The 16,330-nt window shown below is 41.4% G+C and overlaps 2 protein-coding genes across 2 annotated transcripts in view; both read left to right on the top strand.

The window, feature by feature from the left end:
• neo1a (neogenin 1a) overlaps nt 1-4,413 on the top strand; it is a 237,197-nt gene extending 232,784 nt beyond the window's left edge. The window contains 3 exon segments of the mRNA XM_064988713.1: nt 1,103-1,157; nt 1,159-1,231; nt 2,115-4,413. Coding sequence (XP_064844785.1) covers nt 1,103-1,157; nt 1,159-1,231; nt 2,115-2,198 — 212 coding nt within the window. The 3' untranslated portion in view covers nt 2,199-4,413.
• A 2,800-nt stretch (nt 4,414-7,213) lies between these two features.
• LOC135555893 (sorting nexin-1-like) lies at nt 7,214-16,093 on the top strand. The gene is made up of 15 exons (XM_064988704.1): nt 7,214-7,350; nt 9,734-9,893; nt 10,014-10,150; nt 10,634-10,700; nt 11,339-11,382; nt 11,621-11,762; nt 11,922-12,000; nt 12,223-12,298; nt 12,575-12,688; nt 12,893-12,986; nt 13,102-13,307; nt 13,767-13,910; nt 14,016-14,096; nt 14,204-14,275; nt 14,410-16,093. Exons 1-15 carry the CDS (start codon nt 7,243-7,245, stop codon nt 14,458-14,460), a joined length of 1,575 nt encoding a protein of 524 aa, XP_064844776.1. The 5' UTR covers nt 7,214-7,242; the 3' UTR covers nt 14,461-16,093.
• The last annotated feature ends 237 nt before the right edge of the window (nt 16,094-16,330 follow it).

Genomic DNA, 16,330 nt, shown 5'->3' with positions numbered 1-16,330 from the left:
TTAGGACAGGCGTATGTACACATACAGGTAACTGCCAAAATAAAGGAAACACCAACATAGTGTCTTAATAGGACGTTGGGCCACCAACAGCCACCAGAACAGCTTCAATGCACCTTGACATCCTACCAGTGTCTGGAACTCTATTGGAGGGATGTGACACCGGTCTTTTTTTTTTACCCCTTTTTTTCTCCCCAATTCCGTGGTATCCAATTAGTAGTAGTTAGTCTTGTCTCATCGCTACAACTCCCGTACGGGCTCGGGAGAGGCGAAGGTCGAGAGCCATGAGTCCTCCGATATCCAACCAAGCCGTACTGCTTCTTGACACAACGCACATCCAACCCGGAAGCCAGCTGCACCATGTGTCAGAGGAAACACCATACACCTGGCGACCTGGTCAGCTCGCACTGCGGCCTGGGCTCGAACACAGAATCTCTGGTGACACTCCTAGCTCTGCGATGCAGTGCCTTAGACCACAGCGCCACCCAGGAGGCGTGATACCGTTCTTCCACTAGAAATACAATAGTTTGGTGTTTTGTTGATGGTGGAAAATGCTGTCAGGTGCCGCTCCAGAATCTACCATAAGTGTTGGATTGGGTTGAGATCCAGTGACTCTCTCTCTCTCTCTCACACACACACACACACTCACACTCACACTCACACTCACACTCACACTCACACTCACACACACACACACACACACACCCTATGCTCCTTTGATAAACCTGTTTCAAAGTCACTGAGATCTCTTCTTCCATCCATGGTAGCCAAAATAACAGGCAACTGTAGACACCCTAAGAATGATGGGATGTTAATTGCTTAATTAACTCAAAACCTGCTTACAATATACTTTGTATCCCTCATTTACTGAAGTGTTTCCTTTATTTGGGCAGTTTTTTGTACATGTTTACACTCCCAAACTGCAGATGAACATACACTGTTGGTAGAGCTTCTTGAGAAAGGAAAGGAAACCCATTTAATGAAGATGACTTGTGATTCCCTCTAACTATCAATCCCTTTGTAACTGTGTCTGTCCTGCCTGTCCTGTCTGTCTGTGTCTCTCTTTCTGTCTGTATCTCGGTCTTTCTCTCTGTCTGTATCTCAGGGCCCCAGCTCCACTCAGTAAAGACAGCCTCCATCGGCACCCTGGGCAGAGTACGCCCCCATGTCAGTCACGGTGCCCAGTGCGCCAGACGTGCCCGAGACCAGCAAGATGCTGGAGGATGTAGACAGTGTGAGTACTGCTCCCCCCAGGTCTTAGTGTAGAAAGGCTACAACATGCCAATGTCTGATTATGACTGTTAAATCAGCTGGCATATCATGTAATGTTGGTTGTTATTGTAGATTGCACACACTTTAAATACAGGAAGTACACATGAATTACTATGTCATGTTGGGGTAAAAACCTGGTCATAGATCAATCAAACCCATTGAACTAGTGAATATATTCCAAGAGCATGTCATGTTTCTTTTTAGACACAATCCTAAATGACATTGACATGGATTTTAATCACATTTCTGTTTCTTTTCTCTCTTTATTCTTTGCAACTTGTTGCCTCCCTCACTGTTTTATGGTGTTATCGTTGGCTGCTTGTGATCATTGATATTATTGCATTCAATTTCTAATACTTCCTCTATAATTCCCCTTAACCCATTGGAATGGTTTTGCCCATGATAATTCCCCTTAACCCATTGGAATGGTTTTGCCCATGATAATTCCCCTTAACTCATTGGAATGGTTTTGCCCATGATAATTCCCCTTAACCCATTGGAATGGTTTTGCCCATGATAATTCCCCTTAACCCATTGGAATGGTTTTGCCCATGATAATTCCCCTTAACCCATTGGAATGGTTTTGCACATACATTGATGTCTTGCCCCCTTTCAATGCCTTAACATATTGGTTGGCTGTTGATGCTGCTTTGTTTGTCTTGGACTTGGCTTCATGCTGCAGTCCCATTGACCAATTCCCCACCCACCCTTTATTTTGTAAACCTCATTACTCCCACCCCCTCCAAAAACAAACTGACCCTCTCCTCTCCCTTCCCCAGGTCCTTGCCTCCCTCCCCTCCTGTTCCTCCCTTGCTCCCCGCAGTAACCCTGTTCCTTTCCCTCAGAGCTACGAGCCTGATGAGTTGACAGAGGAGATGGCCCACCTAGAGGACCTGATGAAGGACCTGAACGCTATAACCACAGCCTGAGAACCACACGCCCACTCATTACGCTGCTCACACACATACAAGCAGACACACACACACAAATCCAGGTAGTGACACACACACACAGGCAGGAACACACACACTGCCAGCCCTCAGCAAACTGGGAGCCCGATGCCCCGGTACAAAATGGATACCGTAAATGGATCTTACACACCCCACTCAAGACAAACAAAAAATCTCAACTGAAACTTTTCAACTTTTGGCTTACCTTGCTCAGTCTCAGGAAGGAGATGGCCATTTTAAAAAGCGACAGTTCACCTTTTTATGAAGAAACATTCTCAGAGACGATATCTAACATTGGTCGCTTTCAACCAGAAGATTGTGAATTTTCTCAGCACAAAAACTGAAATGCATCAGAAGGTTGCTCTCATACTTTGATTGCCGGGGAGACCGCTCCTATGGTTGCCGGGGAGACCGCTCCTATGGTTGCCGGGGAGACCGCTCCGACAGACATCATATTATGATTCCAAGTCAAGAGGAAGAGTCAAATATGCCGGTATTTCATGTTGGTGCTCACGAAACACAATCTAAACACAGTGTTTGTTTAATTAGTGTCACTTATTTGTGCGTTTTTTGTATATCTATTGCCCTGTTTCAGTGAAGTGAACGTTGGACAACAGTCCCCTCCATTTCCATAAAAGCGGTAATTTTATAGCTGTCATTTTGACCCAACGATGTCTGTTTTCCCTACTGTGTTATATATTGTGCCAAGTCTCTTATTATTCTCTAATATGCCATGTATGTTTTTTACATATCCGTATAGATATGTACATATGTTTTTTTTAAACGGCCTCATTCTATTCCCCCCCCAGCCTTGCCAATCATTTCATTTTATTTGGGAGGAGAGTGACAAAATAGACCCTCAAACGCCCACTTTTCATATTTTGTGGGGAGATGCCTTGCGTGTTAGTACATTACATTTGAATGGTTTATTGTGTTGCCTCTTTATACATTGAAATGTTCAGTCTTTTTTTGTTTGTGGGAGCTCTGTTTCAAAAAGCCTTATGAAACGTGTCCGTACGTTTACATTGGAGATGACTGTGCCCTCTGTGGACGTTTTCCAGTTCCACTGTGATCCCTCTGACACGCAGCATCACCACTCTCAGGCCAGCCTGGCCTTGGAGTGCCAAGTAGTAGGGCTTGTTAGCTGGTGACCTTTCAGAACCATCTGTGGGACATGAACCCTCCAGAGGCTGCTGGACTCGGAGTGTCTCACCCCGCAATCACACATCCTACCCAGTCAGTCGTTTCAATGGAATGGCAATATATCATATGAAAGTGCTATGAAATGGATGTCTTGTTTCCAAGAGCCAATATTTGGTTGAAGAGGTCTGTTTTTTGCTCTTTATCTCTCTCTGTCATGTGAAAACCAGGTTTTTCAATCAAGGATAAGTGTTTACTGTTATCTGAGGTCTCTTAAAGAAACACTGCTTCATCGCTCTTTTTAAATGCTACTTGCAACGATGTTGGCCTATTGAATGGGACTCCCAGATTCAGATTTTTTTTTACATGTAGTTTGTTTTGTATGAAGAAAAAATAAACTTGTTCTGTACACAATTCCAATGTAAAAAAATTAAATATGAAAATGTAAGAAGCTAGTTTTTCATCTGCCCTCTTACCCAAAGAAATGTAATTGCAATCCTAGTTACATGCTCTACTTTTGTGAATACCATGTTTCTCATAATGTACATCATCATGAATGTCAATATAACTGTAAGAGATTTTACTTATGGATACAAAAGGAACATGTATAAAAAAAGAAATTTAAAAAAAGAAAGTGGACCGTAGGAAAAAGACAGGACGCTAACCCGTTGGGAATAACCTATTAAGTTGTAGACAGTCAAGCCTGTATTGCACTTTTTCACAATTTTTGAAAAAAAAAAAAATCTTCCATATCTTGTGTTTTAAATATAAAAGCGATGTTTCTGTAAAGTAGTGTCCTAGGTTAGCAGCAGGCAGCTGGTCTTGTTTTAATGGTCATTTGTTTTTGAGATATGAAATTGAGCGGCAGGTTTTACTGTGCTGCTGAGGTATTCTGTTGCTTGTTTCTGTACAGAGATCTCTTTGCTTTCTGTAGGGTATTCTGTGGCTTAAAAAAAAATCAAAATGTTTGAGAAAAAAAGTTATTTTTTATTTTTATTGGTGCTCTTATACATTGTGTATCCAACTATTATGAATACTAACAAAGTTGAAGCTTCTACTTGTCTGTTTTGTCATGCATGTCGTATTTTATTGTGTGTGTTTGTGTGTGTGTGTGTGTGTGTCAATCTATTTCTCCATGAGACTTTTTAATGGGTGACTTACTGCCTGCCTTCATAGACTAGGTGTAACATTGTAAATGGAAATTCGGGACACTCAAATAAGTGTATGTTACGTTTGTATGGAAACACAAGACAGGTGGTTACTTAAGGTAAAAACAAAAGGAAGGTGGATGGATGGGTGTTATAACGTCTAGGATTTACATACAGAAAAATAGGAAATGCTCTAGGATCAGGTTGATGTACACACCTTGCCTTACTGATTCTCTATACTACTTACTGAAGCTCTGCTTCATACCAGTAACCAGTCATTGACCTGTTGGCACAGGCAACACTTTCATATACTGAGAGTCAACTATATTTAGGCTGGAGTGTGATTGTCAATGGAGGAAGGGGACTTGAGGAGACATTGCCACTTAGATCAAAGAGACGCTAGACGTGTTCATTTAGCCTGGTCCTAGATCTGAAAATACGCTTAGCAATGTCTTTGCAGCCATTGTCAAGCCAAACTTCCCTTTTTTTTTAAATGAACTAAATAAAGAAATCCACAAACTTGGCAAGCCAGCCAAAGGAGGTTAATAGCTTTTACATTTGAAATGAACCAAACCAGTGGAATACGTGAGCTGCATGATGTGTGCACATTTATGGAGCTGAAGAACAGTATCAGAACGGACTCTTGGCAGTAAATCCAGTTCTCTGTGAAGCTCAGTGACATAAGTCTTAATGGGTAGGAGAGTGAAGGAGGATGACTGTCGGGACTGAAGATACTCAAGTCAAATAGAGAGTGCTTGGACAAAGCTCTTGCATCTATACTGGGGGGGGGGGGGTTTGTTGTTGTTGAATGACGTCACTCATGGTGACTTTTTAAAGCACATTCTATGCAAATGAATGAACATGAAATTGTTTTCTTACTTTGAAAATCGAGGACAGTCAAATTTGATCTATTGATCTTAACTTCACCAGGCAATTCTATATTAACCCCCAACATTACTTGGCTAGCATAGCAGTAGTTTACCTATCAATTATTACATCTATTACTGGGGTTGGCCACATATAAATGCTTAGAACGTGAGAAATCCTTCATCGGCAAGACAAACCTGTTCGGTCATGAGGACTCACACAGGGAAGAAATCATACAGATGTCCAGAGTGCAGCAAAAGCTTTTCTAAAGCCAGTCATTTGAAAATTCATCATATAATTCACACAGGTAAAAAATATATCGGTGTAAACGATGTGGCAAATCCTTCAGTCACGAGGTTAAACATGTAGACTCACACAGGTGACAAATCACATCAATGCGAATAAAGTGGAAACTCATGGAGGGCGAGGCCAGACTGGCCCTTTGAGTTCTTTCCGGTTTCTCAATGGAGAAACCGGAAGTTGTACGTTGACGGTCAGCGGAGATGACGCGTCCATAACCATACAATTTCAATCCATTTTTCACATACAAAAATATCTGAGTTTAACTTTGGACGGGCCGAAGGATATGTAACCATCCGTTTAGCGAATTAGAAAAGAGCAGTGGTTTCACGTCACACACTCCATACGGAGCAAAATGCATCCGTTTTAATTTGGGGTCCATTCTCCACGGGTCAGTACGGACTTGACCTTGTAGTCAGAGCGGACATTTGGTCAAGCATACGACATTTCAAACAGGGGAGAAACCGTTTTCAAGTCTTAAAAGCGCATATGAAGAAAAAGCATTTTGTGCTTTATGTGTCGAAAATTGATAATATCAACCACTAAAATGCCATCAGTCAATTCACTGAAGAGAAACTACTTTGTTGCCATGACTGTGGCAAACTCTTCCAAAACAAGAACCTTGATAAAAATATCAAGATCGACAAAAGAGGAGAAAATATATTGCTGTCATATGTGTCAAATGCGATAGACAACAGTACACTGATGGGCATATGAAGATACACATGGAAGGAAGAGAATGGATTTCCTCTTATTAAAAACCATACAAACACAAAACATAGCCAATGCTTCTACAAAGGGAGTCTGGTTAGGCTCACTCAGTCAAATTTAAAAAAAAAACTTTTAAATCTGTTTTCTCTTAGACTGTTGGCCTACATTTGAACTTTTATCTGTTTTCAAAGGACACACTTCTGTCATCAATAAGAATCATTGTTCAGTAAATTAGACTATCAAAAATAAATGATTTTGGAGCTATTAATTTTGGAGCTATTGTTCCCTTTGTTTTTATATGGCTATCAAACTTAATTTGTCAGGAGTCTCTAGGGGATAGAGGGAGATTCTCTCCTAACAAATACCTATAGAGGATCTCTTTCACAGCCTAATTTCCTTATGTCTCTGTCAGAATACTTTGTAAATAAATGCTTCTTTGAGTCCTTCCTATAAGTTATGATAACACATGACTGGATTAGTGAAGGGTATAAGGACCCTCGCTTTCATCTGTCCAAATTAGTGATTAATTCAAGAAGGTAGAGGTGTATTTTTAAAAACTCTGACCAAGCCACTTTAACCCATGCCCAACCTAACACCTGGCGCCACATGGTAATTAAAAAACATCACATATAATACAGAATGGCGGTTGAAATACATTATATAGGCTAGATATTTTATACAAGGTGCTTCATTATATTGCCATTTCCAGCACCATTTCCAGTTGGACACACAGTACAGTAGAAAGAATAGAGGTCTGTGACGTTCCTAAACGCGTTGCCGTTTAATAACCAGCAGGTGTCGCTCCAGACAGTACTTTGCCCTTGTCAACTTCCGTTTAGAGACGTATCATCACAGACATGGCGGCTAGCTCACGGCGGAATCTCCCTGGAGCAGAGAACCAAGACCCACTTTCCGAAATGGCAGATGAAGACAGTGACGAAGGGGAGGATATATTCGTTGGCAATGTAAGAACTAGACATATCAGATGATACCAGCTGACTGAAGCCGGATCTGTACACCATTCCATAGCATGCTAATGTTAGCTTGCTAGCCAAGCTAGTAGCCCTGTAAACTACAGAACGGAGTTTAGCCAGATAGCTAGGCTAACATTAGCTAGCTACCTGTCAAGCACAACTCTTCAAGACTCCATTCTGGTACAATCCATTAGATAACGTAGTAAGCTAACTCCTTTTGTTTTTTTTATTGCAAGCTGCAGTCACTCAAACAATTACTAATTTATTCATCGCTGCACTCCAGCCCAGATATCTACCTGTGTGAAGCTAGTCACAAAAAGGATTAACCATAATAGTGGAATTTTCGGTTCGCTTTCAAAATAAAAGTGATACAAATAGTGGAAACGTGCTAAATTTGTACTAGCTAAACAATGTAGAAATGTACTTATACATTCAACAAAAGACAATAATTAGTTTTGACACAAAAAGTAAAAATCAGTTGACATCGCACTGTGGATGTATTAGACTAGAATTGCATTGTGGGCATACGTATATTTCATTCTACAGCCTTGCCTAAACATCACTGTTACCATGGTTATTCCATGGATAATCCGTCTGAAAGAAATCGCTGTAAAAAAATATGCAAATCTATGCAAGCTAAAATGTTGAATAAAATGATATGAGGTTACTTTACCGGTTGTCCGTGCAGAACCTACCGGGGCAGCAAAAAGTCAAGTAAACAATTATTTACTGTGGACATTTGATCTCCACAACTTTTTCCAGCACCCGTAAATTCTCTCACTTGTATTTTCCATCTCCTTAGCATTTCACGTGATGCACAATATGTAAACAATAGCCGAATGTAATCGAACATGGTCCTGTCTATGCTTCGGTTAAACTCGGCCATTGTTGATATATTGTCCAAGTCATGCGAATTGCGTCAGTATTGGAAATAAAACCAGAAATACAAACCGATATACAGACCAGCGTACTGAAAGTCGGGTTAATAACACTACTCTGTGGATAGTCTGTCTCGGATTACCGCCTATATAAGGAGAAAATCAGGTAAAGTATGTTTAAATTAAGTTTATTCAACGTTCTGACTTTTCTTATGACTGTTCACAAAAAGTGAGCCTACATGTTAGAGATGAGAGAAGAGTCTGACACGCTCGGATTCGTAGAGACGATGTACAGGCCGCTAACCTATGGATGTTGCACCCATGAAATGGAGTATCAGCCTACTCAGTGACATTCACAGAACGCTGATATGTGTGTAAACGCTACACAGTTGTGTTCTGTGAGTGTCACTCAATATAGGCTGATACCCTATTTCATGGGTGCAACATCATTAGGTTAGGCTGTACAGTGCATATAAGTATGCCACAAATGCAATTCTAAAGTCTAATACATCCACAGTGCGATTTCAACTGATTTGCATTGCTTTGGGTCAAATTAACTAATTATTGTCTTGAATCTGTATAACATCCGACCATTAACTCGTCCAAATATGGCATTATTCCACTATTTGTATTCGTTTGAATCTCTTTTAATGGGGCACTTTTATTTTGAACAGCAAATTCCACGATTGTTGTTAATCCTTTGTGTGGCTAGCTTCACACAGATGTAGCTAGCCAAGGTGGCTTATTCTGTTATGATTTTAGCCCATCTGGGCAATGGTTGACCTCACTCTTGTCCAGGACCGGGGCAGCTGATAATGTAACTAACTCGCTTGTTAAATCGGTTCTATTTTTACAACTTCACTGCACGTTGGCTAGCTAGTTCTACTAATATCTATATATCTAACTTCAGTTGGACATACACTTGTTTCCACCCAAATAAAGCAAAAGATGAGAAATTGTCTTCAAATCCCATAGTGGACATTAGTCCACACTTGACCAGTTACCCCCACCTTAATTTTGGACACAAATTAGTTTGATAGTAATGGACATGTGGCTATGTAGGCCCATGTATTCTGTTGCATCATTGTAATACATAAAGGGACACTTCACTATTTTCCAACACTAAATTCATCATCTCCAACATCAACATGTGAACATGGTGGGTTTATATGTTTTTGAGTCAAAAAACACATCTTCCTTTCTCTTTTACTTCAAAACACAAATGCACCATTTTTATATGTTGATGTCGAGCTGGTGCTGGAGATTAATATGAAGTTACTTTTTTTTTTTTTATATATATATAATTGCCTTTGTTACAATCAACTGACCTGGCCCCTTTTCACTGATAACCCAAGTCCACCCCACACAAATATTGTGGTTTGTGCTTCTCCTTGTATGTGAAAGGTTTAAATGCCGGCACTAAAAAAGTGACCTGTTTTAATACCCTCAATTCTAAGTGCTGTACTCTTTATTGATATTGTTGTATTACCCTTCAGAGCAACCCTGTTGCAGAGGCCTTTCAGCCTAACACAGCCAATGGTGAAGAACCAGCTGACCTCTTCAGTGAAGAAGAAACTAGCACCGCTGTCAACAGTTCCATCACAACCTCTAAGTCCAACGGTGTCCATTCAGACAATGAGAATGATCTATTTGCAGGTATGTTATCATTTTTCCCTTTTATTATTACCCCTACTAGACTGAAAAGCAGAATTGGTTCATCTCCCTGTGACGTCCTTGCTTATGTTATATGTTGCCCCTCCGTCCCTGTCCTCTCAGAGGTCTCGGTGGAGCTGTCCTTGGAGAACCCCAGCACCACAGCCAGGGAGAACCCCAGCACCACAGCCAAGTCCTCTGGAGCTGAATTCACCCCATCACTTACACTATCAGCAACGCAACCTGAGTCTATGGAGCAGGTAGGCTACAACAGGACATCAGCAACACAACCCAGGTCTATGGAGCAGGTAGGCTACAACAGGACATCAGCAACACAACCCAGGTCTATGGAGCAGGTAGGCTACAACAGGACATCAGCAACACAACCCAGGTATATGGAGCAGGTAGGCTACAACAGGACATCAGCAACACAACCCAGGTCTATGGAGCAGGTAGGCTACAACAGGACATGCCCAACAAATTCCACCACAGTTTAGTTTAATGTAATATGTTGTTGTCTGCTGCTCGTTGCTTTGGAGGGCCATTATGCCATAACGTAATTATTATCAGCCCTCAAAAGACAGATATAGGGGATAGGGAACACTGTTGACCTTATGAGACTAGTACAACCCCAAATGTTTTCATCATATGCAGCATTAGCAAAAGAGAGAGAATAATAACAGTAAATGTAAGTGCAATTTCCCGAAGTCTTGTTGTTCACCAGCTCATTTCCACCAATTCAGTTGGAAGAGGAAAAGGATGAGGACAGCTTTGACATGGAGGTTGCTGTCACCAATCCAGAGAAAATTGGTAAGGAATCATTTTTTCTCACGATCTTTGAACTGATGTTTAGCAACCATTTAGAAGCATTGGAAGTGTGTATTGTGGTTGAATCCATGGAAGCTACGATGTAATTATCTTATCTTCCTCTCAATTGAGTTGAGTTTTTAAAGTAGGAAGCCAGGATGGCATCGCTGGGAGAGGGAGTGTTTTCTTGCTTGTCCAAGCAACTTTGAGGGTTAGGAGTCTAATATTGGCTATCAATATAGCAATAACTATCTATAGCTTTAGCTACACATTGCAAGTTGAGAGTTTTGTTTTTGTCAAGTTGAATGGGAAGAACACAACAAAGACAACAGAAGATGGAATATCAAAGCCTCATAGAAGCCGACAGGCATGCTAGCTAGCTACGACAAGAGCCAGAACAGCATGCATACACAAGATCCCGTGAGCTCAATACGGACCAGGACCAGATCCTTGAAACCTCTTTACCTCAGTTTAGTTTTTAAATGTTGTTCACGCTTGGTCCTGGAGGGTTGTAGCCAGGATATGCCTGTTTTTTATTTATTTTACAGTTTGTGTGTCATTTTCCCGTCTCTCGGATTTCATATTTGAAACTAAACTATGTCTCAACCTCTGTAACCTGACAATTTGATTTTCCCTTTTAGGAGATGGCATGAACGCTTACATGGCCTACAAGGTGTCCACTCGGGTATGTAACTTCTGCAGCAGCAAAATCAGGACTTTTTAAACAACTAGTTTTTGTTTTGGTCATGTATATAGTAGTACTCCCAAACCATTTTCTCTATACTTTGCACTGTGACCATGAACAATTTGAAGGAATTACTCTGCTTGTGTTGAGTAGGCCTACTTCTGCCAGTGTCCTCTCTGAAATCCGAACTTGTGATTTTGTCTAACTGATACTAAGCCTCACTAATTCCACCCCCTAGACTACATTACCCATGTTCAGGAACAGGACATTCTCGGTGTGGAGGAGGTTCAGTGATTTCCTTGGGCTGTATGAGAAGCTGTCGGTGAAGCACTCCCTGAACGGCTGTATCATCCCTCCACCACCAGAGAAGAGCGTTGTGGGTAAGGAACTACATTTGTCAGTTCATGTCTGCCAGCCAGTTTCAAAAACCTGGTTACAGGCATAGTATGCAAACCCGGTAGATTTCACAGGTGCAGGGTACTGATTACGGCACATGAAATACAGAAAGACACGAGTAACACCATGTCTTGACTCCCTAGGGATGACCAAAGTGAAGGTGGGAAAGGATGACTCTTCCTCGGCTGACTTTGTGGAGAGGAGGAGAGCGGCTCTGGAGAGGTAGAACCTGAAGAAGCACCTTTTACCATTATTGTACTCAGACTTTGCATGTACAGCACGGTGAAGTATCATGTTCAGATTGTGTTTTATATTAGCCTGTTGATATTTGTCATATTCCTTTGCTTTTGTTAAGAATGTATTGCTGTATCTTCATTGCTATGGCAGGCATTGCATTGTTTCCTCCCTGTAGTCTAGCCTGTTGATATTTGTGGGATTTTCTAGGTACCTGCAGAGAGTAGTGTGTCACCCGTCCCTGTTACAAGACCCTGATGTCAGAGAGTTCCTGGAAAGAGACGAGGTAGGTGCTCTAAAGTCATTAGCTGTCAATACTGTCACAGACTACTGGAATCATGCATTAATTTGTTCACTGTCTGCGTGCGTGCATGCGTGCGTGTGTCTGCGTGCGTGCGTGTGTCTGCGTGCGTGCGTGCGTCTGCGTGTCTGCGTGCGTGCGTCGTGCGTGCCCGCGTGTGTCTGCGTGCGTGTGTCTGCGTGCGTGTGTGTGTCTGCGTGCGTGTGTGTGTCTGCGTGCGTGTGTGTGTATGTCTGCCGTGTGCGTGTGTATGTCTGTCAGCTGCCTAGGGCGGTGGGTACACACACACTGAGTGGAGCTGGCTTCCTGAAGATGATCAACAGAGCATCAGATGCTGTCAGTAAGATGACCATTAAGATCAGCGACTCGGATGCTGTAAGACAATCACTGTTCTGGTTGATTTACTCAAATGCCAAACAAGAAATCATAGCAGTAATATATTTTTCTTTACTGTCTGCTAAACGGGATGCGTATGCTTTGTAAAGCTTTGGGTCGATACGTCCCCTTTGTCATTCAAATGAGTTTAATTGATGTAGATTGGTTGCCTGATCGTACCTCCCACGTTGCTTTGTGTTCCAGTGGTTTGACAACAAACTGCAGGAGGTGGAGAGCGAGGAGCTGCAGCTGAGGAAACTCCATGCGGTGGTGGACTCCCTGGTCAACCACAGAAAGGGTGAGATTCACAGAAAAAAGAGATGTCTGCTTTAAAACCCTTTTGATAAGATTGGAGCTGTCAAGCAGACCTTTTTTTTATATTTGTGACCCTGTTATATCTGTTGTTTCGTCAGAGCTCTGCGGGAACACAGCAGTGTTCGCCAAGAGCATGGCCATGCTGGGCAACTCGGAGGACAACACAGCTCTGTCCCGGGCCCTCTCCCAACTGGCCGAGGTGGAGGACAAGATGGAGACGCTACACCAGGAGCAGGCGGCCAGCGACTTCTTCATCTTGGCCGAGCTGCTGGCCGACTACATCCGCCTACTAGGGGCCGTCAGGGTACGGAAACTTCATTCTACATCCGCCTACTAGGGGCCGTCAGGGTACGGAAACTTCATTCTACATCCGCCTACTAGGGGCCGTCAGGGTACGGAAACTTCATTCTACATCCGCCTACTAGGGGCCGTCAGGGTACGGAAACTTAATTCTACATCCGCCTACTAGGGGCCGTCAGGGTACGGAAACTTAATTCTACATCCGCCTACTAGGGGCCGTCAGGGTACGGAAACTTCATTCTATGGCCTGAATTTTAAATAGAACACTACGACTACATTAACTGGATGAGTAAATCCAAAATGTCAATGGAAGATTAGTGCAAACGTTGCTCGCTTTGGTGCTAAACTGGGTAGCTACCAGCTAGAATCTGTGAGCCATCGATGTGAAATTGATGTGGTGCAGATTTTGGTCTGAACTCGTGCTGTGTGCTTAATTTGGGCATTCTCGTTATGTTGTCCTCAGGGCTGTTTTGAGCAGCGCATGAAAACGTGGCAGCGCTGGCAGGAGGCTCAGAGCACCCTGCAGAAGAAGAGGGAGGTTGAGGCAAAGCTTCTGTGGGCCAACAAGCCTGACAAACTACAACAGGCCAAAGAGGAGATCACTGAGGTACAGGAGCTAGCACTGTGTTAATGCATGCTTAAAGGGAGGTGGTATTGCTTTGACTTCTATTTCCACATTAAACTCTCCTTATTCCCCTCATGTCTTTCACAGTGGGAGGGTAAAGTCACTCAGTACGAGAGGGATTTTGACAGGATCTCTGTAACCGTTCGCAAGGAATTCCTCAGGTTTGAGGTAAGGCTATTTTTTTATTTTTTAGCATCGGAGCAACATCGTGCTCCCATATTCAGGATAGTTTTGCATGAGAAAATTGAGTTCTTTTCTTCCCCTCCATCTAACAGAAAGAGAAATCCAAGGACTTCAAAAGCCAGATAGTGAAATATCTGGAGTCTCTTCTACAGTCTCAACAGCGGGTAATCTGTACTCTTTATTTTTTTAAATCTCTTCAAATGTGTGGTTTTTCATGTAACTGTTTGCTTGAAATATTGACCTTTATACTCCAGATATTGATGTGCTCTCTTTTCACTTTTCTCCCTCTTGGATCTAGCACGTAAAGTTCTGGGAAGCATTCCTGCCTGAAGCAAAAGCAATAGCATGATGAGGCTTGAGGACATTAGGAAGAGAACGACTGCCTTTTTGAACACTTTACCTCCTGACTATATACCCAGAAGACAATGCAACAGAAGGGACAACTACTCTACAGCTCATCCATATTATTTTAGCGTTAGTGATTTATTTTCCAGCTTTTCAGTATGCTCTACATCGGCACAATGTATTGATTCAACAGAGATGAATTTGACAGTATAGCTTTTCTAAGTAAACATGTCAGTGGTGTAAGTGGGATATTTTTTACTCTGTGTTCTTGGGCCACCCTTACTCAGATAGGAAGAGTTTGACTTAACAATCCTAAAGTGTTCACATTTTGAGGTACTTTTAGTAGTGTTTGTTTACAGTGGAGGGCAGTTCATAACTGTTTACAAAAGCTCATGAAATAACTTTTGGATCCACAAACGCATAGGGGAATGTAGTAAATTGTGTGTGTCGTGTGAAATACCACGTTGACTAGAGAGCTCATTCAAACTGATAGACGGACTAATACCAACGGTCCTCAATTTGTGCATTTACAGACCTACAGTGAAGGGACAAAATAATGGAAGCATGGAGTGTATGTTTATGGTGACCCATCAGATGAGTGTGCCTGCCTGTGTCTTTGTGCGTGTTCACCATTGTTTGATCATCAGTTGATATACATCTGTAACCTCAAATAATTATGACCAACAACAGTCTTTCTGAACTGACCATCAGTATATTTTTTACGTCTGTGTTCAAACATGTAGCCTCATTGAATTCAATGTGATTGTGAAATGTGTCATGATCAGTGTTGGAAAAAGTACTCAATTGTCCTACTTGAGTAAAAGTAAAGATAAGTCAATGAAAAATTACTCAAAAGCAACTGTCACCCAGTAAAATACTACTTGAGTAAAATTATCTGGTTTTAAATGTACTTAAGTACAGTGGTTGAAGAAGTACTAAATGTTCATACTGGAGTAAAAGTACAAAATAAAAGTCAATGCTATACATAAAATTCCTTATATTAAGCAAACCAGACGGCACGATTTTGTTTTTTATTTATTTACAGACTGTGGCACATAATTCTATCCTGCCTCAGCATTCAAAATGTAATAAGTTATTTTGGGTGTTGGGGTAAATGTATGGGAGTAGTACATATCTTTAGGAATGTGGTGGAGTAAAAGTAGTCAAATATAAATAGTAATGTAATGTACACATACCCAAGTATTTTTTTATTCAGTACTTTAAACCACTGGTCAAGTTTCCTCACAATTTTGATAAACTAGCAACAGTGCTTGACTTGGACTGAAATAGGTGTCAGTACTCATTTTGTGTGCTGGTACTGTTAAGGTGCAGGAAGTCCATAATACTTTTGAACTAAATATTCTATATAAGGTGCAGGAACTCAAGCAGTAGAAAATTAGGTGCCGCTATTCAGTTCCGGTTGGGGTTATACCCAAATCCAGCACTGACTAGCAGTGTGTAATGATGATGAAAGCAAAGTGATAACAAGTGTTGACTCCTTTAGTTTTCTTACCCAACATTTATATGAGTGTCTGTTCTTTTTCCTCAAGATGTGCTTTATTTTTGTAACCACTTGCATTTAGATAAGATATTCCTGAAAATTCTACAGAAGTGAGTAATAAAGATGATTGACTGAACTTCGTTTAATGTTTGAGGCAGTTTTTTTTTGTCCATAAAATGTTATCAGTATCCAAAAATGTAGGAAGGAATATCATATGGAGGTTATTTGGTGCATGGTTTCAAACATTCTATCCACATAATATACCTTTTAAATAACTGAGCTTGTATCATTGCATTGTTAAAACCATTGAGTTTGAACATTTGAAGTCATATACTCAAATAATTAATCACCATTATTTAAAAACATTTTTTTA

This window comes from Oncorhynchus masou, chromosome 2 (genome assembly GCF_036934945.1).
Source record: "Oncorhynchus masou masou isolate Uvic2021 chromosome 2, UVic_Omas_1.1, whole genome shotgun sequence".
NCBI lineage: Eukaryota > Metazoa > Chordata > Actinopteri > Salmoniformes > Salmonidae > Oncorhynchus > Oncorhynchus masou.
The sequence above is the reverse complement of the archived record's forward strand: the minus strand, read 5'-3'. Positions and strand labels throughout refer to the sequence as shown.